The sequence below is a fragment of the Apis mellifera genome, linkage group LG7 (assembly GCF_003254395.2).
Source record: "Apis mellifera strain DH4 linkage group LG7, Amel_HAv3.1, whole genome shotgun sequence".
In the NCBI taxonomy this organism is placed as follows: Eukaryota; Metazoa; Arthropoda; class Insecta; order Hymenoptera; family Apidae; genus Apis; species Apis mellifera.
The window spans coordinates 12309209-12334210 of record NC_037644.1 but is presented as its reverse complement, the minus strand read 5'-3'; the positions used below and the strand labels follow the sequence as shown (position 1 = coordinate 12334210).

At 20.3% G+C, this 25002-nt stretch overlaps 7 protein-coding genes and 1 non-coding gene across 14 annotated transcripts; 4 read left to right on the top strand and 4 right to left on the bottom strand.

The window, feature by feature from the left end:
* The first annotated feature begins 335 nt into the window (after positions 1-335).
* Positions 336-407, top strand: TRNAQ-UUG. Its single transcript has one exon. It is a non-coding gene; the product is annotated as a tRNA-Gln (tRNA).
* Positions 408-607: 200 nt separating this feature from the next.
* Positions 608-2471, top strand: LOC552087 (2-(3-amino-3-carboxypropyl)histidine synthase subunit 1). Its single transcript, XM_016913268.2, has 4 exons — positions 608-1211; positions 1334-1641; positions 1735-2118; positions 2201-2471. Exons 1-4 carry the CDS (start codon positions 899-901, stop codon positions 2429-2431), a joined length of 1236 nt encoding a protein of 411 aa, XP_016768757.2. The 5' UTR covers positions 608-898; the 3' UTR covers positions 2432-2471.
* Positions 2472-3489: 1018 nt separating this feature from the next.
* LOC107964774 (class A basic helix-loop-helix protein 15) lies at positions 3490-4389 on the top strand. Of its 2 annotated transcripts, XM_016913270.2 has the most exons (3): positions 3490-3544; positions 3746-3968; positions 4041-4389. In XM_016913270.2, the coding sequence occupies exons 2-3, from the start codon at positions 3753-3755 to the stop codon at positions 4272-4274; spliced, it is 450 nt and encodes a 149-aa protein (XP_016768759.1). In that variant the 5' UTR covers positions 3490-3544; positions 3746-3752; the 3' UTR covers positions 4275-4389. The 2 variants fall into 2 exon arrangements, with proteins under 2 accessions (XP_016768759.1, XP_016768758.1); XM_016913269.2 differs by lacking the exon at positions 3490-3544 and having other exon boundaries at positions 3688-3968.
* A 772-nt stretch (positions 4390-5161) lies between these two features.
* On the bottom strand, positions 5162-7202 carry LOC727251 (DNA polymerase delta small subunit). Of its 2 annotated transcripts, none has more exons than XM_006568307.3 (6): positions 7020-7202; positions 6642-6946; positions 6303-6522; positions 5994-6228; positions 5443-5735; positions 5162-5321 (listed from the first exon to the last, which is right to left on the bottom strand). In XM_006568307.3, the coding sequence occupies exons 1-6, from the start codon at positions 7183-7185 to the stop codon at positions 5206-5208; spliced, it is 1335 nt and encodes a 444-aa protein (XP_006568370.2). In that variant the 5' UTR covers positions 7186-7202; the 3' UTR covers positions 5162-5205. The 2 variants fall into 2 exon arrangements, with proteins under 2 accessions (XP_006568370.2, XP_001122961.3); XM_001122961.5 differs by having other exon boundaries at positions 5162-5324; positions 7020-7201.
* A 512-nt stretch (positions 7203-7714) lies between these two features.
* On the bottom strand, positions 7715-13346 carry LOC100578937. Of its 3 annotated transcripts, none has more exons than XM_026441675.1 (18): positions 13311-13346; positions 13017-13194; positions 12785-12947; positions 12394-12672; positions 12137-12325; positions 11815-12056; positions 11708-11746; positions 11443-11640; positions 11248-11370; positions 10933-11190; positions 10716-10773; positions 9691-9838; positions 9474-9576; positions 9051-9322; positions 8853-8965; positions 8447-8776; positions 8138-8372; positions 7715-8059 (listed from the first exon to the last, which is right to left on the bottom strand). In XM_026441675.1, exons 2-18 carry the CDS (start codon positions 13164-13166, stop codon positions 7918-7920), a joined length of 3042 nt encoding a protein of 1013 aa, XP_026297460.1. In that variant the 5' UTR covers positions 13167-13194; positions 13311-13346; the 3' UTR covers positions 7715-7917. The 3 variants fall into 3 exon arrangements, with proteins under 3 accessions (XP_026297460.1, XP_006568372.3, XP_026297461.1); XM_006568309.3 differs by having other exon boundaries at positions 9474-9579; positions 13311-13344; XM_026441676.1 differs by having other exon boundaries at positions 9474-9579; positions 12146-12325; positions 13311-13344.
* A 1094-nt stretch (positions 13347-14440) lies between these two features.
* Positions 14441-16030, bottom strand: LOC409645 (MAPK regulated corepressor interacting protein 2). The gene is made up of 6 exons (XM_393143.7): positions 15781-16030; positions 15619-15703; positions 15248-15366; positions 15005-15073; positions 14844-14897; positions 14441-14757 (listed from the first exon to the last, which is right to left on the bottom strand). The coding sequence occupies exons 1-6, from the start codon at positions 15830-15832 to the stop codon at positions 14687-14689; spliced, it is 450 nt and encodes a 149-aa protein (XP_393143.2). The 5' UTR covers positions 15833-16030; the 3' UTR covers positions 14441-14686.
* A 1764-nt stretch (positions 16031-17794) lies between these two features.
* On the bottom strand, positions 17795-21553 carry LOC726833 (TOM1-like protein 2). Of its 3 annotated transcripts, none has more exons than XM_001122551.5 (9): positions 21312-21553; positions 20884-21053; positions 20235-20516; positions 19899-20168; positions 19338-19635; positions 19135-19255; positions 18866-18995; positions 18282-18332; positions 17795-18138 (listed from the first exon to the last, which is right to left on the bottom strand). In XM_001122551.5, the coding sequence occupies exons 1-9, from the start codon at positions 21367-21369 to the stop codon at positions 17941-17943; spliced, it is 1578 nt and encodes a 525-aa protein (XP_001122551.2). In that variant the 5' UTR covers positions 21370-21553; the 3' UTR covers positions 17795-17940. The 3 variants fall into 3 exon arrangements, with proteins under 3 accessions (XP_001122551.2, XP_006568377.1, XP_006568376.1); XM_006568314.2 differs by having other exon boundaries at positions 18965-18995; XM_006568313.3 differs by lacking the exon at positions 18282-18332.
* LOC100578975 (dynein regulatory complex subunit 3) lies at positions 21515-25000 on the top strand. The gene is made up of 11 exons (XM_006568315.3): positions 21515-21541; positions 22401-22404; positions 22537-22746; positions 22821-23104; positions 23176-23348; positions 23491-23648; positions 23784-23976; positions 24069-24276; positions 24348-24596; positions 24667-24743; positions 24803-25000. Exons 1-11 carry the CDS (start codon positions 21515-21517, stop codon positions 24939-24941), a joined length of 1722 nt encoding a protein of 573 aa, XP_006568378.2. The 3' UTR covers positions 24942-25000.
* The last annotated feature ends 2 nt before the right edge of the window (positions 25001-25002 follow it).

Genomic DNA, 25002 nt, shown 5'->3' with positions numbered 1-25002 from the left:
AAGATAGTTCTATCTTCTCTATTATATTATCCTTCTTACTGCTACTTGAATCTATGAATATTAAAATTTTAAATATTCATATATTATTTTTTTAATTTAGATCTGAATATTTTAAACATGAATTGCATGTTTATATTAATTTATATTTATGATCTAGCAGAACTTTTATTAGATTTACATATTTGAAATACTAATAATATAATTTTTTAATCAAATTAATATACAATAAATATTTTTGAAAAATGTACATATTAATATATTTATAAATATATCTATATATATCAAAATAAATAATTACAATACAAAATAATAATAATAAAAATGTTTAGTATATCGGTCCCATGGTGTAATGGTTAGCACTCTGGACTTTGAATCCAGCGATCCGAGTTCAAATCTCGGTGGGACCTATGAAATTTTTTTTAATGAAAAAATTTATTATACTTAAACAAAATTAGAATTAAAATATTATTATAAATTATTTAAATGCATTAATATTTTATTAATGAGATAAAAATATTTAGTTATTTTTATTACAAATAGAAACGAAAATATATATATATATATATATGTATCTTAACAATTCTAATAGAGGGCATTACTACATCAGTGACATTCACGTCTATTCGATTTCGAAAGTTGGGGTAGTATAATAAATAACCTCTCTTTATTTTTTAGTTTTGAATGAAAAAAAAAAAAAGAAATTTAATTAACAGATTATATAAATTTACATAATAAATTTTCACCAAAACTAATATTATTAAAAAATTAAAATAAAATTATAAATTATGAATATATATTATATGATATATATAAAATATATTCATATAATAAATTAAAAATTTTTAACATAAATTTAAATATAAATTTTTATTATAACTATAAATAAAAGATTGTAATTATGAGTGAGGAATCTGATTCTGTTGTGATAGTTAAAGCAAAACCAGTTCGTAAGATATTCAAAGCTCCAATAAAAATAAATAAAATTCCTGAAGAAATTTTAAATGACCCATTATTAAATGCGGCAATTGTTGCATTACCTTCTAATTATAATTTTGAAATACATAAATCAATATGGAGAATTAAAGAATTGAAAGTGAAAAAAGTTGCATTACAGATGCCTGAAGGACTTTTAATGTATGCTACAACTATAGCTGATATTATAGAAAATTTTACAGGTGCAGAAACTATTATAATGGGAGATGTTACTTATGGTAAGAAATTATATAATAATAAAAAAATAATCTATTGATCTTTTATAAAATGTAAATATTATGAATATACGTAATAATATAATTATAAATTTTTTTTTTATTACAATCAATAATCAATATAGGAGCATGTTGTATAGATGATTATACTGCAAAAGCATTAGATGCAGATTTTTTAATTCATTATGGACATTCTTGTTTAATACCAATTGATCAAACTATTGATATAAAAGTACTTTATGTATTTGTTAATATTAAAATTGATACTTCACATTGTATTGAATGCTTACAAACTACATTACCAGTTACAACAAAAATTGGACTTGTAAGTACTATACAATTTGCTGGTGCATTACAAATAATTGCAATGGAAATGAGAAAAAATGGTTATGAAGTATCTACTCCACAAAGTAAACCATTAAGTCCTGGCGAGGTATTAAATTATAAATTCAAGTTAAATTCTTTTTTTTACTAAAAAATAATTAGATTATAATTTTTATATTATAAGAAAAATTATTGCATAAAGATTTTAGGTTGTACAGCACCACAGATTCGATGTGCTGATGTAATTATTTATATAGGAGATGGCAGATTTCATTTAGAAGCAGCAATGATTGCTAATCCAAAATTACGAGCATTTCGATATGATCCTTATGAAAAAAAATTGACAGAAGAATTTTATAATCATGATCAAATGCTAGAAAATAGATTAACAGCAATTAAATATGCAAAAAATATTAGAAGATTTGGATTGATACTTGGTACTTTAGGAAGACAGGGAAATCTTAATGTTTTGAAGAATTTTGAAAATAAAATTAATTTATTAGGAAAAGAAAATGTTATTATATTGCTTTCAGAAATATTTCCAGATAAAATTAAATTATTTAAGAACATTGATGCTTTCATACAGGTTTATGATTTTTTATCTTCCATATATATAATATATTAATATGATAAATATATATACATATTATATAATTCCTATATTATAGATTGCATGTCCACGATTAAGTATAGATTGGGGAACAGCTTTTGAGAAACCATTTCTTACACCATATGAAGGAGCAGTTGCTTTAAAAATGATAAACTTTAACAATGATAAACCATATCCTATGGATTTCTATGCTTCAACTAGTCTTGGACCATGGACTCCTAATTATAAAGAATCTGAATTAGAAAAACAAATTGATACTTGTTGTGGTAAATGTAAAGATAAAGCATAAATAAAAATCAATTAATGTTTAGTTTGATATTATTAAAAAATGTTATTTTTTTATTTAAAACTATATTTTTGTATTATAATTTGATAAAAATTATATTATTATATATATTTATTTATTATTATTTAAAATTAATAATAAAATCAGAATTTTAATGATTTTTTTTAAACTTTTTCTATGAAGAAGTTATGATAATTATAACTTAATAAGAAAAATATTTGTTATTTTTTGCTTTATTTTTTACGATATATTTTAATATATTTAACTTATATAATGCATAATTTATATTTAATTAATAATAATTAATAATTTTATGTATCATATATTTTATTATCATATATTTATTATATTTAAGTAATTTCTACTTTATGTAATCTATGATAATATGTAATTACAATAACATAGAAACACCGCGTGGGCGAATTACGTCATACGCCCACCTGTAGCCACATATCCATATAAAACCTCTTCTGATTTGTACAATAGGTGTATAATACAAATATGATTATTATACATTGTATAAATTTTTCTCTATACTAGAATTTGTAAATTATTGATAAATTTATATTAAAAATCATATTATTTTATTACGTATATTTATACATTTATATAAAAATTCCATTTTTAATTTGTAAATAATGTCATAAATAAAAAATTATAATTAAGAATATTATTCAATTTTTAATTTTAGTATTATTATATCACTATAAGCAAATTAAAGATAACTCTTCTTTCAAATAGATATTATAGTATAAACTAATTTTTACATAAATAAATGAAAATTTGAGAAAAATAAATAATTTTTAAAAAATTATTAAGAAAAAGTCACAGGGTAGATGCATAGTTTCCAGGGGTGGAAGGTTGTTTCGGCCGCACCCCGACGGCAGTCGTCATTTCAACGTGGCTCAACAAGTACACGCGGTTGTATATAGTTGATTTAAATATTTGAAAATATATTGTATAATGTAAATTAACTATAATCTTATTTATTAATAAATTGAAAAAAAATATATGCTTTAGAAATATTAAAAAATTTAAATATATTTATCATTCTTATATTTTATTTCTTCATTGATCTGTTAATAATAAAGTACATAACAAGTATTTTAATAAATTGTAAGTATGTAAATATTATTTTAATCTTTCTATAAATAAAATATCTATTCTATTTAATTTTCACATTAAATATTATTTTTTATATGTATTATCTCTTATAATTAAATTATTAATTATTTATTTAAATTTATCATTTATTATTAAAGTTTAAAATAATTAATAAAAATAAAAATGATTTTATATAATAATATTTTCAAAAAGGATTTGAATGACATCAAAAGTAATGAACGGGGATAACTGGAATGAAAAATGGCCTAAACAATCACAAGCTAATAAAACAATACGTCGAAACAGTAAGCGAACTGAAAAATTAAAATTATCAAATTCATCTAAAGGAACAACACCTAGAGAAAAAACTCTTAGAAGATTGGAAAGCAACGAGAGGGAAAGAATGAGAATGCACAGTTTGAATGATGCTTTCCAGGTAGATATAGTTATAATAATTTCTAGTAAAAATATTCCATTCTTATGAAAACTTAAATAATTATATTTATAGTCTTTACGTGAAGTAATTCCACATGTATCAAAAGAAAGGCGATTATCTAAAATTGAAACTTTAACTTTGGCAAAAAATTATATAGTTGCTCTTACTGATGTAATATGTGCCATGAGAAATGAAGAAAAAGCTATAGATCCACAATCAGAAATTTCTGAATCTCAAGAATCATCAAAAAATATGAATATTTGTCTAAATATGAATATTCCAATTCCTTCAAAATCTTGTAGTTAGGAAAATATAAATATTTATTGAAATTATTATTCTTTGTAAAGAAACAATTCTAAAAACAATTGCAGGTCTCAAAAATAATATAATATATTTCTTAATATTAATAGGAAAAATAATATTGACATAATAAATTATTTTATTAAATTTTTTTTAATAAGAATTTATTTTCATATATTTCATTAAATAATTTTTAGTAAATCAAAAAATAATAAATTTATATATAATATTCATCTTATCTATTTTAATTTTATTTTTATTGTTCAGTAATATTAAAAAAATTATAGTGCCAAAGAACATAATCAAATTTTTCAATATTTCAAATAAAATATTGTATTATACATTATTTATAATTTATTTATATATTAAATTATTTTATCTATTAAGAAAAATTAATAGTATGATATAAAAAAATATTTTATTTAAATTATAAATTATATTATTAATATATATAGTAATTAAGAATACTTACACTATAATTTATAATTATGTGAATTAAATATTAAAATTAATAATTAACAAATATAAATAATTTATAATATATATAATATTATAATTTGTTAAATGATATTATTTTCCATATATTTATGTATAAAAAAAGAAAAAATAAAAATATATTTTACTTATGTGTTTATTTTTATGTTCTTTTTGTTTTCATTTCCATAAGTAAATAAATATTACGAAAAATTACAATATTAAATAAAATTTAATTTTTAAAAAACTATTACATAAAATATGAAAAAATCTAAACAAATAAATTATCTTTCATTAAAAAAATAAATAATATATTTACTACTATATTATTATGTATATAAATTACTCAAAAATCATTTAAGAAAATTGATTATTTTCTTAGATTATAGATATTTCTTAGATAGAAGTATTATGATATATTATTGTTTAATGTCAATATATTAAAACTATAAAATATTTTAAATTAATTTACTGTAAAAGATATAGGCCAAGTATTTAAGTCTTGTAAATCAACTAATACACCAGTTTGTGTTTTGGAAAATTTTGGAATACAAATCAATCTTATTGTTTGTCCTTCTTCTGCTGTAAACATATTTTATTTTACTAAAGTTATTTTCTTATGACAAACATAGAAATAAGTGTATAATAAAAATATAAAAATATAATAATAAAGATAATAATATAAAAGATATAAACTTACCAGTATATATTTTAGTATCATATTTATCCATATTACCAACAAAGTATATATCAGGACATTCTGTTATAATAAATGGATCAATTTTGCTAGATGAATAAGTTGGAGTAGTATTTGGTGCAGTTGGTGCATAATGACACCAGAGTAAAGTACGTTCTAACCATATTAAAGGTGAAATGTCAATAAGTCCAGCAATTTTCATAATATCCATAATAGGTTGGCCACTAGATCCAGCTATAATACGAGAATTTATACTACCAACCCATGGATTAGTGACTCCATAAAAACTTTTAAACCTATCACATCATATATATGTCAATAATTTCTATTTAATATATTACTATATATTCTCATTAATTATTTTAAAAACAATACCATTAATCATTTCATAGCAATAAAATTACATTAATATACATAAATCAAAGATCCATATTGCTTCTACATCATCAATGGAGTAAGTATATATATATATATATATAAAGATTACAAATAACATTATTTCTATATATGATTTAGCAATGTTTTTGTATTAATTAGTAAGAAGATTGTATTACCTGGAACATTCTGGTAAAATACATGGATGAAATGGTTGTTGAGGTAATCTATGATAGGTTGGGTCAAATTCTCCAGGCATTAATATTATAGGACAACACTGTGCTATAGAATGAAGAAAATTATCCAATTTATGTGTTATATTTGCAGTTTCTTTAAATATAGCTTCATTATGTAATTTAGTTTCAAAATAATTTTTGTAATTGTATGTCTCTATAGATCCTCTTATACTATTTCCTATATTAAAATATTGTTTATTATTTATTACAAATATTATTTTCATTAACACATATTAAGTATATTAAATATACCTGCTATAATAATACACACAATAGAAGCCACTTCTTTATGAACTTCTTCACAGCCAATCATTCCAGTAATCCATTCAAATAATAAATTTATACTTAATGACTGTAAATTATTTGCTAAATCTAAACCAGAAATAATTAAAATTTTTCCTTGCTTTTCTAGTGGTTGAGAATTAAAGATTGATAATTTCGGATAACATCCTGGAAAACACCAATCTGTTACCTATAATTAATGTATTTTATAAATAAAATATCTATTATATTTCAAATAATTTTAATTTGTAATTATATTTACTTTATAATTTTTATTATTTCTGCAAATTATATAAAAGTAATACTTACTAAAAATGCACCATTTTCCAGTTCATGACCACATACAGCGCAAACTATACCAGTAACTATATCTTGAATATTTTTATGAGTCCCAACCAATTTAATGCGTAATGTTTCATCTTCTAAATATAATATATCTTTAAATGATGCATAATTTGTTCTAGCTGGTTGAGGTATTAATTGAAGTTCTTCACTAAGTTCATTTAATATTGATGATCTTAATTCTTGATGTTTATATAAAGTACCTATTATGATACAAGTATTATTTTGATTTCTTTCACAAAGTTGTGACAACGAAACTATTTCATAATGCGCTAAAATAAAATGTTAAGAATTAGAAAATATAACCTAAATCAATAATAAATATAACCTTTATAAAATATTTACCCCATTTAATTTTTACTTTTTCTAAAATGTGATCTTTCAATGCTTTTAATCTTGCATTATAAATGTTACAATATTGTTGTTTAGAACATTGTGTAAAAATTTCAAATTTTTTAAAGTCATCGAATTTAAATGACTTGCGATTATATTTAAATTGTGGAACTTCCATTTTAGATTTTTATTAAATGATTAATGTATAAGTTTATAATAAATTCAATGTATTAACAGGTATTAATTAAAATTAAATAACTATAAAATAAAATCATAATTAAATATAAAAAGCAAATTAATTTTTTTTTTAAATCAATTGTATAGTACCGAAAAAAATATTTTTATTTTATTATCAAAGCAAAATATTAAATGTATATATTAAATAGATCAAATATATCTTCTAAAATCTTAGATTGAAATATAAAAAATTGGAATTAGGAAAATTTATTAAATTTAAATAATAATATAAAATTAAATTTAAATAATAATAATATAAACAAAAATATTAATAATTTTTATTTAAATATTATTATATTATTTATTTATAATTAAATTTATGTAAACTAAAGGATTATTACTATAAAAAAGAAAAACATTTACTTACTTTTTAAAATTAAACAATTTTTATATATAAAGTTTATTTTTACATCAATGTTATCAAAAAATTTTATGTAAATATATTATTTTATAAAAGTGGATACCAAATCTTAAATATTAATAATGCATGTCAGGCAATTTATTTTACACTAATATCAATACTTATTATGTATTGATTATAATATAAATAAAATGTGATGCACAACCTTGAATACATAAATATTGCATGAGCCAATAAAAGAATACCTTATATTTTAAATTAGATACTATCCAATATTCTACAATACATAAACTATCGCAAATTAATTAAAAATTATGCAGGATTTGGTGGTAAGCCCATTGACCAAGTGTCTAATAACTTCTTATCATGAGGACCAGCACCTAAACTAAGCATAAGGCCAGAAAGATCTCCATTATGACCACGTCCTCGCATAGCATGAACTACTTTGGCAATACTATAATTAAAATGAAAATATTTTTAATTTAAAAAATCAATTATTCAATATTAATATAAAATAAATATGTAATTATACTTTGCCCATTCTTCTTGTAATGCAGCAAAATGTGCTTTTAGAGCAGAATTTCCAAGTTTTTCATTTTCAAGTGATTTTTCAATTTTTGTTAATAATGTTGGTAACTTTAATGGTAATGTTCCTGCCCATCTGACAATATGTGAATTTGAATTTTCAACTTTATGTTCATCAGCAACAATATCTAATCTACATACATTTACACAAGGTAAAGGTACAGCTACTGATGTATCAACACCTAAAATAAAATTATTTATAAAACATTTGATATAATACCTATAATTTAATATTTTTTTAAGTATATATAAGTACCAATAAAGTTACACTTATTAGGATCCATATATTCTGTTGCATGAGTCTTGACTCTTCTACACGCACGTGGAATAAGAGAACTAAGACCATATAAAGATTCCAATCTTTGAATATTTGGACCTCTTACTAAAATTTGAACACCTGTTAAACTAGAATATAAAAGTTGCCTAAATTGATCTTTTCCTAATACAGATCTTAAATCTTTAAGTATCAATGTAGTGGGTTTTCCTAAGACTTCTGAAAATTCAAGTGTTGTTTCTGATTCATTTGAGTTTAAGGTTAAATTTATAGGTAATTTAGCATTTACTAAAGTAAATCCATCTTCAGTTTCTAGAAAATAAGAAATACAATTTTATATAAAATATGCATATATATTTTTTCTTATATATTATTTTATGATACTAACCAATCTGATGTTCCAAGTTATAATTCAATTCATCATCTAATAAGTTCATGGGAAAAATTTCTATAAAATGTCTTGCTCCTGCACTAAGAATCCATACCAACCACATGTGAATTCTAATTTGATTTTAATTTATTAGTATTTTTTTTAGATGTTATACATTTATATATATATAAAAATTATTATAACCATAAAACAAACCTTATAAAAACATGTTTCTCATTGGTTATATCACTAAAAGTTCTAGGCTGTTTATTGGAATTATTATATGATCCTGATCCATTATTAGTTGATAAACGAACAATTCTTTGTGGACATTCTGCTTCTTCTGCATTATACTTTTTTTCAGCAAAATCTTGTAATTCTCGAATTACTTCCTTTAAATTATCAACTAAAAAGGGCCACATATTTAATAGAAACTGTTTATCTCTCATAAAAACAATAAAACTGCACCATTTACGAAAACCTCTTGCCTAAAAATAAATAAGAAGAGAAACAAAATTTCTTAACAATAATGAAATTTTTTTGATTTCCTCTCTATTGATTTAAAATTGTAATTAATGACATGATTTGAATAATTTATTGTAATAGCTACCAAACATGCTTTTTCGTTGCATAATTCACCTGGGCATCTTTTAACGTAAATGTATGACTTAAAACATGCCCCCTATATTCATCTCCAAAGTAGCAAACACCTTCTTTACCCGGATGTACTTCACAACTTAAACTTCTTAAGTTATTAAAATAAAAATATAATTTTTTAATTTATACACAATTAAATTTTATCTGTATTTATACTAATAAAAGAATATAATAAAAAATTATTTTACAATTACTATACCTAAAGCATGCATGCTTTAGCAAACACCAAATATCTTGAGTTAATGATTGTTGAGCAGAAAGAAATGATGTTCTAGTTTCATGTTCATTACTTAAATATTTCACATTTCCAATACTTTGACATCCTTCACATTCATATTGTCCATCTTCTATAATATTTTGATTTCGTTTTAATATTTCTTTTGGTCCATAAAATTTTAATTTTTCTGTATTTTGATTGTCATAATTACGATAGGTTTGAGTAGTAAATATCACTTTAGGTCCATGTGATTCACAAAAAATACATAAAGCAATCACAGCATTCATTGTTAATATTATTTTTTTTTGTATGAATATTACAAATTTACTACTCATATATTTTCATATCTTTATTATTATCATTTTATAAACGTATATATTTCATATTTATGTGTGTACGTATGTATGTATAAATAACGTAATATTTTCATAAAATTTTAAAATATTTAAATATTATACATATCTAATATTTAAAAAGTAGAAATTATAATTTTAAACCTAACCTCTATTCGTATAATATCACCTATAAAATTTTTGTAATATAAAAATATCAATATGTTATTTATTAATTTTTAGCTCACGTTTTAAAAATGAAGTAATTAATTTTTTTTAGCTTTTTCACGTGATAAGACAAAAATGAAGAGAAGCCAGGAACACGTGACATTATGATAGTCTCTTATACATATCTAAACAGACATTTCATTCGTTTATACAAAGAATATTCACGCATACATTTATAGATTTAACGATTTCGTATATACAAATAAAAACAAAAATATATTTACATAATAAATTGCTTTTTGTGTAACAATGTAATATGTAATACCATTTAATGTCAATTTTTTTTTTTTCATTTATTAATTCATTTAACATTAACATAATTAATAGCAAGCACAATAAAAAAATATACTTATTATATCTTTATATTATAACATAGATTATAATGAATAAGATATATAATATAAATTCATTACTTTGTATTATGATAAATTAATTTTAATTTAGTACCTTCATATGCAGCTCTCATCCATATTCCTATTGCATGTGCTTGAGGATATTTAAATTCCTAAAATTTAAATAATTTTTGTTTTCCTCTATTATTAAATTCTAATTATAATATGTATTATCTTAATTATAATATATATCATAACTAAAATTTAATAATAGAGGAAAATATATATATCATTAAATTTATAAAACAATATAATATTTTATTCTTATTTACATGAAAAGAATGTGTATGTAAAATATTTGTATTAAAATTTTCTGCAGCTTTTACAGCTACTCCAAATGCATCAAAAGGATCCATATTTTTATTTAATGCATTTTCTAAGTCTATTTGTATTGTTATTAAAATAGTTAATAGAATATCATTATTTATGGAAGATATTTTAATTTGTTCCAGCGCTTTATTTGCAATAGTTAATACATGTAACCACATGTCTATTGTTATTTCTTTGTCATTTTGATATTTTGAAAAAGCCTAAAAAATGTTATATATTTGAAATGTTAATTAATAATATAACAAATTATATCTTACTTTAGCAACATTGTAAAAAAAGTAAGAATATAATCCTCCTTGTAAACCACCAACTGTTCTTTGAATAATATGACTAATTTGTGTAAATGTTATATATAAATTTGTTCCTGATATTTTATTTTTCTGTAAAATATATTATTTAAGATTTCATATATATTTTATTTTATTTTTTTTTTAAATATTTAGTCTTACAACCTGAATATCATTTTGTATAGCTTTAGCTCCACGTGCAAGACTTGTACCATAATTTCCATATTCTTGATCCATTTTATTTAATTGTTCTGTACATACTATTATTGCTTCACATGCCATTGAAATAATTGATAAAAATGCTTGACCAGTTTCATAATTCATTGTTGGTCCTTGTAAATTTAAATCATACCAGTTGATATTCTGTTTTAAAATTTGATTTATTTATTATATTTATCATAATTTCAAAATTAAAATTATGATAAATTACCTTATTGTATTTTCCTGATGTAATTATTTTTTTCTTATTCTAAAAATCAATTTTAATATTAAATTATACAATATAATATAAGTTAATTTCTTTTTATATTATATTACCTCCTCAATTTTTATTACTTCTGTAATTAATACTTTTGGCCAAGCAGATATAGGTGTTGGAAAATCTAAATATTTAATTAAATCTGTAGTAAGTGAGAGATTTAACAGGCAGATATGAAAACCATTATAATTTGAATATGTCGTAAATTCTTTCACATATATTCTTTTTATTTTTAATTTATTTATTTCTATTTGTTGCAAAAATTCTAAAATAAATATGTTTCCTTGTATTTGACTACAACCTAAGAAATTTAAAAACATTTAAAAATTTAATTTTTAAGTTTTAATATAAATGAAAAGATATTTAATTTCATAATGATACCAAAGTTACTTATTAGAATTGCAATTTCATGACCAGTACAAAATGTTTTAGTTTTATGTATACTTTTCTTAGTACAATCCTGTAATGTTTTATTTAATATATTTATTAGTGGTTTAAGTATTTGTTTAACTACATTTGAAAGTATATTCAATTTATATCCTTCATGAATTATATTTTGAAAATGCATTTCTGTAAGATATAATTTTTTTGTACATTATGTATATATTAAATAATTTAATTTTTTTAAATTTTGTAACCTGTTTTCAGACATAGGATTTCTCCATTGTTTGCAACAGAATTGCAAAGAGAATAAATTTCATCTATATTTTTTCCTTCTTCCGACATAGCTCCAGCTATTTTATATATAAAAAGTATAGGCAAAATATCATTTTCTTTAATGGTATTATTGAAATAATGTGATATATTATTATTTACTATTATTAGTTTAATAATATATCCTTTAACTTCTGCATGTAATTTAGCTAAAGTAAAGTTTATAGAATATTCAACATCATTTTGAATAATTAATAATATACCTATATATAAATATTTTAATTAATTATTATTATTATAAAATATTTTACTAATATATAATTTGTAAATATTAATATTAGTATGAAATAAAATTATATTCATATATTTTATTGCCTGAAGGATGATCAGATTCAATTTCTGCAATAACTCTTAATATATTATTAATTGAAGGTCCAGAAAAAGTATTGCCTAAAATTGCAGCTGTTAACATTCCAGGACCTACAAATCTTGGATATAATAATTCATTTTCAGCTCTACCACCAGATATTAATTTGACCTATTATTATGCTCTGTTATATTATTGTATATTTAAAATATTTTCATTTTATTCTAACAAATTACTTACTTTCCCAATCATATTTACATAATCTTTACGTAAGATTGCATTACAATCTTCTAGTACAATTAAATCATTATGTATCTTTGCTACTCCCATAAGACTTTTATTAATTATTGTATCAAAATAATCATAATCTTGGTCTTTTAATTCACACATTTTTGTATACAAAAATATATAAATAAATCTAAATAAGTATTAACAATTATAATAAAAATATAATTTGTATTTTTAATATTTATTCTAATTATTTTATATATATGAATTAAAGAATTAAATTAAATAGATAACCTATTAACTTACCTATTTTGAGATGAATATAATTTAAGTTATATCTCAAAAGATATTTTATTTTTTTTTAATTTTGTACTCAAAATAAAATTATTTACTATTATTATTTTAACAAAAAAATCAACTTATTTAATCTTATAATAAATTTAAATATAGACACATGAGCAAAAACTTGCACAGTCAATGTATATTATCTGCTTTATGTTTTATTTAATGAAATTTATTTAAGTAATATTAAAATAAATCATAATCAATATAAAGATGCATTTATTTATAATTACTTAATTCAGCCATAAATGGCCAAATATTGCACTACATATTTTGACTACTTTTGCAAACTCTACTTTTTTGAAATATCAAAGTTTCATATTAAATTTATTAAAGTTTACTAAATTTTAATTAAAATTAAAGCAGAAAAATGAAATAAAACTTAGATATGAAATCTTAAAAAGCAAAGCTTGCAAATACATTACTGACAAACTTTATTTTATCTTATAATCATATAACAATCTTAAATGTTATCAGTCTACAAAGTTATACTAAAATTTGCTTAAAAGTATTTAGATACAATTGATAACAATATCAGCAATGTATTCATGCATTCACACAAACGATGCATGTAATATTTACATCATTTTATGATTAAAAATTCATTATTTTCACACTGCATTCATACTACGCAGGAAATTTTATATATACTTAACCTATTTGGTATATATTTATGAGTTGTATACCTTTACCTGCATTATTTTAAAAACCTACAAAAAAAATAGCAATTGTATTTTGTATCACATTAATTTTATCATTTAATTTAAATTTGGATTATATTTTATATTTAAATGAAATTTCTGTACACTTTTATATTGATTAAAATTTTAAAACAGTCTTATAAACAATAAAGAATTATGTAATTTTTATATTACATATTCAAGAAAATTATTGATAATTATGCATATTGAAGTCATGCAAATCATTAAAAAATGTGAATATTAAAATATTCAAAAAAATTTATATATTCATATACATAAAATTTCTAATATATAAATTTAATTTTAAAAAGCTTTACGTTTGTGTATTTCTAATATATAAATTTAATTTTAAAAAGTTGTATGATTGTGTACATATATAATAAAAAGTTACAATTTTACAAAAACAATATACATGTATACAATTCATTATAACAAATACAATATGTATGAATTATATAACAATTCAAATTCACTAATTGTGATATCCAACAAATTAGGTTTGTTTCTAATCCTCAGATTTAATTCTACACAAATATTCACTGGTTCTTTTAAAACACAAAACAGGCTAATGTTTAGCACTGTTTACCAATCTGTACTACTTTGAGATATATCTTCAACTTTTATAAATTTCTCCTTTTTTCAAAGTGATTTTGTGATATTATTAAATAATCGTTTACCCCACCATGATTCCAAATCAAATGGTTTAAAATCTAAAACATAATTGTTATAGACTATCTTGATCATATAATTTTTCTTAAAGAAAACCAAATATTTATTTGTTTAAATGTTAAATTACCTTGAAGAGTATCATTTGGTTCACCATCATTGTAATATACTATAGTGTTAGGACCTGAAATTAAATATTTTTATTCAATTATATATATATATCTAATGCTTAAAAAAATAAATAAAAATTGAACATTTATAATTCATTTTAATTAAGTATAAAAGACTTACTGGAAGGTTCTGAACAATCGGAACCATCAGAAGATTCACTTCTTTGTCGTGTATTCACTTGATTCCATGCTAATAAATAAAAATTATAATTATATCAATATGATATCAATATTATATGTTATGCAATATTTATTTTTTTTATATAAATATTTTTCTTATGCATGTATTTCTTTATATATTATGAAATTTATATTTTATAATATAAATATATAATAAATATAAACATAAATTTTTTCAACCCACATTCATAAACAAATTTAATAAGTTCTTCATGTTGAGGAGTAATAACTTCTTGCATTTGATGTCTCTGTGAACTGAATTTAGATTTCCCATTCATGTGAAAAACTGGTTTTGGCACATGGCTATAAAATAAATATTAATATATGTTAATATAACATATATAATGTTAACATAAAAAAATATTCTGTAGATAGAATATTTTCAAAGCATAATAGTTATATAGAATATTTTATTTTTAAATCATTAAAAATATAACATAAAAATTACAAGTGGTTATTTTGAATGTAGAATTATGAATTGCGTAATGCCGAAATACTGGAGTTACAAAAAAAAGAAAAGAAAAATAGCAAGCTTAAAATGTATTAAAGTATTACCGGGTAATCTCATGATCATCATCAGGATCTGCTTTCCTTGTTAAATCACGCAAAGTTTCCAACCTCTCAAGATTCTGACTAATTCCTAAAAAATTATAATTTTAATTTAATGAAATTAATATTATAAATGTTTATAAATAAAATTAAGTATTCTTCAAGTACCTCTTCGTGTTTTAGCGACTATCTTGCTAGGTCCTTTTGATACAGTGTACATGTTTCTTATGAGAGAAGTACAACAATAACTTCGAACTATATTTGCGATAATAGATCATCCGAGATTAATCTTAAAATCTTAGTTTAGAATTAAGTAAATTACTATATAACTCTAACTAGAACTGATTAGACCAACCGCACAGATTGAAATGATCAGCGTGAAATACACGATGAATAAACCACGTGATCTCAACTTGTGCTATTGCATTAATATGTATATATAAGTAATATTTACGAATGTATATGAACATATACTAATTCAATAGTCTAAATCAATTCGATTTTTAATTTGAATTTTTAATTCAAGGATTTTCCCATTGTGAATGACAAGAAATAATTTACATACATATTTTAGATATTCATAAAGAAAAATTAATTATTTTTAATATTAATATTATTTTATTATAAAACAGTTCATTTGATTTGATTATATAATTATATTTAATAAGATAAATTTATTTGAAAAATAGGACTCTAAATATCAAAGATAAAATTTTTTCATTTATCCTTTTGTTATATTTAATAATTTATATACAAATATTGAAATAATTTAAATTAAAATATTACCAATAAAAATACTATACTAAAATTTATGTAAAATATAATGTAGATTAAATAATAACATAAATAAATTTTATATTAACTATATATAACTATAATTTTATGTTTTATATATATTCATTCCTAATTTCAAGGATTGGAATTTTCTGATATAATTATTCATATGTTAGAATATTAGAAAAGTTTATTATAAAATGAAAAAATCATATATAATTTTAAACAATTATTATAATTTTCTAACATAAAGAAATTATTGAAAATATAAAATTAATTTTTCCTACAATATCCAATAATCATAATAATTACATAAAATAGAAGAAAATTTCTTATGATTATACAAATTGCATAGAAATTGATTACAGTTGATTAAGATTATTAAATACAATTTATATAAATAAACAAATTTAGTTGTTTCAAATATCTACTTGAGATATTTTTAAATATTTCATCTATTCTAGAATAAAAGTATTAATATATTTAGTGCTGTTGCACTATTTGTCAAAAGTAATCTATTTTTAGTAAAAATATTTTACTATTTGATATTAAAGTAAAATATTCATTGGTAGAAGGATGCAATACATAATAATTTTATAAAATTAAACATTTCAATATAGTTTTATAATAGTTTATCACATTTTTAAAATTATTATAAAGAACTTTTTTTAATTCTTATCATAAAGCTTAATGAATTTGCTTTTTTTAAAATAAAAATATAATTTAAAAATCATAAATCACAAACGTAAATATACATAATGTTCCTTATTACCAATGATATATTCCTATAATATAATTTTAGAATATATTAATTATCTGTAATATCAGTACATAATTATAATATAATAACAATATTATTAATAAATTTCTATTATTCTAAGATAATAATATTTTATAAAAATCAAAATTACTACAATAATGAATATATCATGAATACATATTTATACAGAATATTAATTAAAATTAAGATATAAATTTAAAAATATTTCCATCTATAACTTAATAAAGTCAATTACATAATGAAATATTCATTTCTTTTCATTCACATTTAAATTTTTTTAAATTTGTAAATTTGAAAAATGCAACTGCATAAATTAATAATTCTTATATAGTTCCAAGGCATGAGATCACACATTGTATTATATATTAATATTATTAATAATATAATAATATTAATATTATTTTGCTTACAATGTGCTTTTTATATACAAATAATATAAGATATAATTCCTACTTCTGTATTATGTAATATTTACGCGCAACGATTATTTTAAAATAAGTTATTCATTGTTATTAAATTTTTACAACTTAATAAAATGCTAATTTATGATCATTTAGTATCAATTATATTCTTAAGTACAAAGAAGCGCAAAGCATTTTATTTTTCTTTATTTTTCTTTGTATAGTATTTTTTTTTTAAATTTATTTTATCAATGTTCCTAATATTAGAATCATTATTAGAAGCATTGATTTATTAGATTGTATATTTGATGATCAAAACAGAACAAATTTAATTTCCATCTGTTTTCTAGAATGTAAATATGAAAATTATGTTTAAAGAGCAAATAAAGATTTATCTTGATCCTTATTAATTTGGCGTTGAATGTTAGAGTTTTCAGAATTAGTAGTACTTCCAGTATTAGTAGTAGTTGCAGATAATGTTGGTAAAGCTTCAGCCGCAGCTGCTCGTTCTGCTAAGAAACGCTCAAACTCGGATGATGTTAAGGATTCTTGATCACCATGTGCTCCTGGCTAAACAGAAAGAGTAAAAATTTTTTCAATATTTATTAAATATAATTTAATATTTTAACAATTTATTGAAATAAAGAGAACACATTTGAAAAATAATATTCATTATTATATTACTCTTAAACTAATTTTTATTAATAACTCACCGTATGATCTAACCAGGCTGCCATCTCATTAAATTCAGATTCCCGGTTCATCTGAATGTTAAAAAAAATAAGAAAATAAAAATAAACATATCAAACAAAATAATAAATATGTAAATATATGCATAATATAGGCAAAAATAAAGCAAAAGGAAACATAAGAAAAAATTAATTTACTTCATGCTATAGAAAGCAATGAATAAAAGCAGTGACTAATTAAATCTACTAAATAAATAAGAATATGTTTCAATATTACAAATTTAATAAATATTATATTCTTTTTTTCTCTTACCTTTATCAGGATAATTTTAATCATAGTAAATTATATATTAAATATTATTATATATATTATATATATTATTATATATATTATATATATTATTATATATTATATATTATAAATTATATATTATATATTATATATTATATACTATATATTATACAAAGATATAATTTTTGCATGATAATGTATAATTAAATTTTTGATAAATTTAATATAATAATCTTATTTTTTTAGTACTTATATTGATCAAATGATTAAATTAATTAAATGCTTAGCAATAATTAGTATAATAGGAATTACGCACAGAAGTAGCGGTAGTAGAAGCAACTGAAGAAGCAGTCTGCTGGGGATACTTAGGATTATTGCGATTGAGAATCGCTGTATTGAGACTTCCTCCGCTCACCTGCTCCAAATTATCCTCATATTTGCTACCACTATAATAAAAATAAATAAAAATTTAATAAAATAATTGTATATATATATATATATATATTCAACATATTATATATAATATATAATATATAATATATAATTAAATATTTAAAAAATTAAAATTAATTTAATATTAAAAACCTGTTCTTTATAGTTTCATAAGATGTATTTCGCGATTGTGCAAACACATCAAATTCATCATTATCACCTTCTTTTTTCTCTTTTCTGTCTATTCTATTTTTCTCAATATTATCAGATATACCTGTAATTTAATATAATTAAATTAAAGAATTGCAAATGTTGTTTATATATTAAAATATAATATCTATTCTATCATTAATTACCTATTTTTGTCATTTTTTTTTCCAAAGCATCAGTTTCATCAGATAAGTCAATAAGAGAATCAGCTTCTTGTTTATTAATTGATAAAGCAGAATCTATGTTCTGTGGATGACCAATTGTTTGTGCCAAAATAGTACTTGCTGCAACAGCCTTGTTTTTTGTATAACGTGAATAACGCAAAAATAAATTATTTAATTCATCATTTATACGTAATAATTCTGCTGTCATTTCATCATGAGCTAATTTTCCAATTAAATCAACAACTCGTTCTTGCATTGCTTTGCATGTAGAATGAAGTTCCTAAATAATAATAATAATAATAATAATAATAATAATATATATATATATATAAATATTATCATTTAATATCTCTAATTACAATACAAAGATTTTCTTCAATATTATATATAAAATATATATAATATTGAAATATTATTATAATATTATTATAATATTTAATATAATATAAAATATTATTAAAAAAAAAAATAATAGTTATAACAAATATTTACTGTTAGATATTTGCTATATTATTCATACGAAATAAATAATTATATTCATACAGATAAAAGTTCAAGATCTGCAGGATCAGGTTGTTGACTATTATTCTGATCTGAGCTTGTAAAATATGCCAGCATTTCTGATAAAACCCGCATATTTCCTTGTACAACATCAAGTTCACTTTGTAATTTAGCCATTTGTTGCTCATTCAACATAGTTAATTGTCCAGAAGATTGATTCTGAGATTGTTGCATTTGTGGTGTTATAGAAGTTGTTGATTGTTGTTCAACTGTAGGTATATTCATGACATTTTGTTCTAATTCAGGTACACTCTGTAATTGTATTAATAATTATGTAATTATTTTGATAATTATCATTTAAAATAAAAAAAATCTTACTCGTTCTGGAGTGATAATAGGTGCCATGGCATCTAAGTCTGTCATTGGAAATTGTATGCCTTTTACTTTTAACTCTTGATATATTTGAACAACTCCTTGAGTATGTGGTTGATGGCGGAATGTATCTGCCCATGTTTGAATTAAACTTAAAACTTTTTCTTGCACTGCCGTTGGTGGTTCATTTTTTGGTCCAATTAACTTAACCAATTCTTGTACAAATTCTCGTGAACAAGCAAGAGCATGAAAACGTTTTCCACAATTTTTTACACATGTTTCCAATACCTAATTCATTAAAATAGATAAATTTTATATATTTTTATATTTGATAGGAATAGACAAGTTTTAAAAATTGATTAATTTAATAGTTTAAATTATAATTAAAATCAATCTTAAATAATAACTTATCTTATTATTTTATAAAATTAATTAATTTTTTTAATTAATTTTAGAAAATTAAATTAAAAATAATATTAATATACTATTTAAAAATAATTTAATATATTATAATTTAATATATTATTATATATATTAATATATTATTTATTATTATTTAATTATATGCAATAATTTTATTATGTTATATTGTTGTATATATATTGTCTAAAATAATAAATATATTATATAAATATTATTAAAAATATATACTAACAGTAAGAGTATACATGACTATAGTGTAATTTTTTCCAGCAGCCTGATTAAGTCTGCGTTTAATTGCTTTAATTGCATCTCTTGGCCCATCTTCTGTTTCATTTATAATATCACATATTTCCATATTAAGTGTCCAATTTTCGCTTGGCAAAGTACCATCTGTAGCTTGTTCTAGAATATAGAATTAAAAATATCACTTTATTTTTTTTTTAGTAAAAAATATTAAATATTAATATTATAAATTATGATTCATGACACAATGTCTGAAGACATATATACATAGAAAAAAGAAATCTATAGATATTCAAGTATTAATTAATATTGACATACAAGCAGATATTCATATAAAAAAAATTCACTAATTAATTATTATTATATTATTAAATTAATTGATATAATGTATCTTGTAAAAATAAATAAGAAACTTACCTATTTTCTGTCCTACTGGTGTCGAAAATGGATTGACATTTACTCCAAAAAATGACATTATTACACGATATATGAAATTGATTTTATATTCAATTATATTAATTTGATTCACTTGTGCATATGTAAGGCACGTAACAAATTTTGACAGGAACAATATTTAATAATAAATTAAAAACTTTTTATACTGAGAACGTCAGTATCATATGACCCATACAATGATAAAGACAGACGTCAAATACAAAATGACATGAAATTTTAACCAATCAGATACAACACTTTGAGAATACCATTCTGATTGGATCTAACATTTAAAGCAAATTTATTTTATTTCACAAATAAATAAATTTTAATATAAAATGAATTTATTAATAAATTCTTTAAATTTGAAATAAAATTAAATATTTATATATATTATATATTGAAAATAAAAGAATTTTCGAAATTTTAGTCATGATTTAAATTTCTGTTTAAATTTTTTTTTAATTTTCATAATTAAATAATTTAATAGAAAGAAATAAATTGTATTATATATAAATTTTTATTAAATTTCTTGTTCGTATGATATAAAATATAATTTAATTTAATAATTATCAATAATAATTAGCTTTAAAATTTAATCATAGAATATATAATTTCTAGATTCTTTTCATTTTGGATCAATATTTAAACGTATATAATTATATAACCAAATATAGAGAATGCTAAAAAAAACAAAAATTTATAAAAAATAATTTGTTATTCATGAATATATACTTTCTATTCGGATTTAAAAATAAAGTTTTAAGAATCAATTAATTATGCACATAATTATGCATATCATAATTATTTCTTTTATGAAATAAAAGAAAAATATATATAATTAACTTTTATAAATATTTTTTTATAAAAACTTTCTATAAAGACGCTTGCTATTAAATAATTTACATTCGAAGCATTAATTTTTAACAATTTATATATATAATTATATTAATTTAATATAATTATATATATAATAATTATATTAATTTTATATTAATTAAACATATTATTGATGTCAATATATATTATTCAACAATTTAATTTGATTACGATTTAATCATGATTACATAGGTTAGCCCTTCCTTTAATTATAAAAAATTCTCATTGATAAATCATCGTTGCGCGGCAACTGAATAAAAACAATATGACATAATACAATAAAATATAATATATTCTCATAGTTGTCGATTTAATTTTATATAATTTATATATTTATATAATTTTATAAAAAAACTAAAAATGAATACAAATGATGTTCCTACCATATTACAAGAGTTTGCACAGCCTCGTGTAATAAATGAAGATATGTTATTAAATTTAATAATTGAACAAGGACCGAAAGGAATAGCTGGTAGACTCTTTTATGAGGATGGTATTAATTTGGATGAAACAAAAGAAATTCGAATCGAATTTCTTAGTATGTATTAAATATGATATTATTTTGATTTTGATTTTACGTATATTTATTATAATATAAACCCATTTTTTTAGATATTTTAAAAATAGATTATTTATGGATGATGCCAAATCTTACAAAATTAAAATTATCCAATAATATAATTGAAAAAATAGAAAATCTTGATGCTCTTGTTAATTTGAAAGAATTAGATTTATCTTTCAATCGTATTAAAATTATAGAAAATTTAGATAATTTAACAAAATTAGAAATATTACTTTTATTTAATAATGAAATTAATGAAATAGAGAATATAGATAATTTATATCATCTTACGATATTTAGTATTGGTAATAATATTATATCAAGTTGGAAACATGTATGTATCATACAAATTAATCTTGAAAATTTTATATTTTTATATTTTTATTTATTTGTGTTATTATTTAGGTATTATATTTAAGAAAATTTAAAAATTTATATAGTTTGAATATGAGTGGAAATCCATGCACAAAAGAAGAGGGATATTTAGATTACGTGTTTGCATTTATACCTCAATTAATTTATTATGAATACAAAATGGTAACTAAAGAACAAAGACAAACAGCTAGAGAAAAACACTAGTAATTATACAATTTTTATAATATATTTATATATTATATATATATTATATATTATATATTATATTATATTATATATATTATATATATAATATGAATAAAAATATATATATATACAAATTTACTAATATTATATAATTTATAGTAGAGCTTTACATATTTTAGAAGAAGCAGAAATGAAAGAAAAAGAAGAATTGAATATAAGACAAGAACGTGAAAAAAAATTAGCTTTTCTTACTACTGCATGTGTAGAATATCTAGATGAAGATCATCTTTTTTATCAAATGTTTGAATATGACAAAGGTTTATAAAGTTATTATTAAATATAATAATTATATTTTTTTATTTATTAATAATATATTAATAAATAAAAAAATATTATGTAATATTATATAATATTAATATAAATAAAAATTAATAAATTTATTTTATATTTAGAAGGAAAAGATTTATCTATGGTAAATGAAGATACACAAAATGCATATGAACAATATAAGATAAATTTTTCTACTTTATGTCAAGAACTTTGTGAAGTAGGATTAAAAGAACATGATAAACGTTTAGATGAAATAAATCTTTATAATATTGGTGTAAATGAAGGAAAAAATATTTCACAGAATCATGGAAGGATGTGAGTGATGCATATAATAAATATAAAATGTAAATTATAGATATAAAGAGAATATAGATATAAAATTGAATTTATATTATTTCTAATTACAGGATTGTAAATGAAGTTTTGCAAACTAAAGCTGTCACATTAGTAAATATTAAACAATTATTAAAAAAATTAGTTGAAGATATAGATGCTGCTACATTAGAAGATATAACTCAAAAGGCACAACAACTTTCTCAAGAATTTAATAATGTAGTAACTGAAACATGGACAAAATTAATGACCATTGAAGTAGATCTACATGAGCAAATACAGGTATATTTTTATTAAAATAAATCATATATAAAAATTTTAGATTGAAAATATTAAAAAAAAATTTTTTCTAGGATATAAATGAAATATTCAGAATTAATATTTCCGATATGATAGAATCTTTCTTAACAATTGCACGAGGATATTTTTCACAATTACGTAATTGTGAAGCAGAATATAATGATACTATTAATGGATTAATTTTATATTATCTTAGTGGTTTTGGAGAAGATCAAAAACTGCCTCGTCATTTATTAAATTTATGTGAAGATAAAGATATGTTAAGTTATAATCTTAATAATTCTCATGAAAGACATTTACAAGTAAGAAATAATATTTCTATATATTTTTTAAAATTTTTCTTGACTTTAAAAATTAAGAGAATAATTCTAGGTAATAGATGCTCGAGAAGATAGCATGGTAAATCGATTAAGAAATTGGCTTAAAGAATATAATGAAGAATTATCAAGGTAAATTATTTATTTCTTTATTTATTTTCATACTTTTTTTAAAATTATTTATTTGATAGGCAAGAAATTGAAAGAAATAATCAACAAGTATTAGAAATAGCACACTTTGCAGACTCTCAACAAGAAGAATTTTTATATCTCTTACAGCAATTAAATATTAGTGACCCAGAAGTTATATTAGCACTTGAAAGTACTTAAAATTTAATAGAATATTTCTCAAATTATTCACTTAAAAATAAATATTTAAAAAAACTAAATA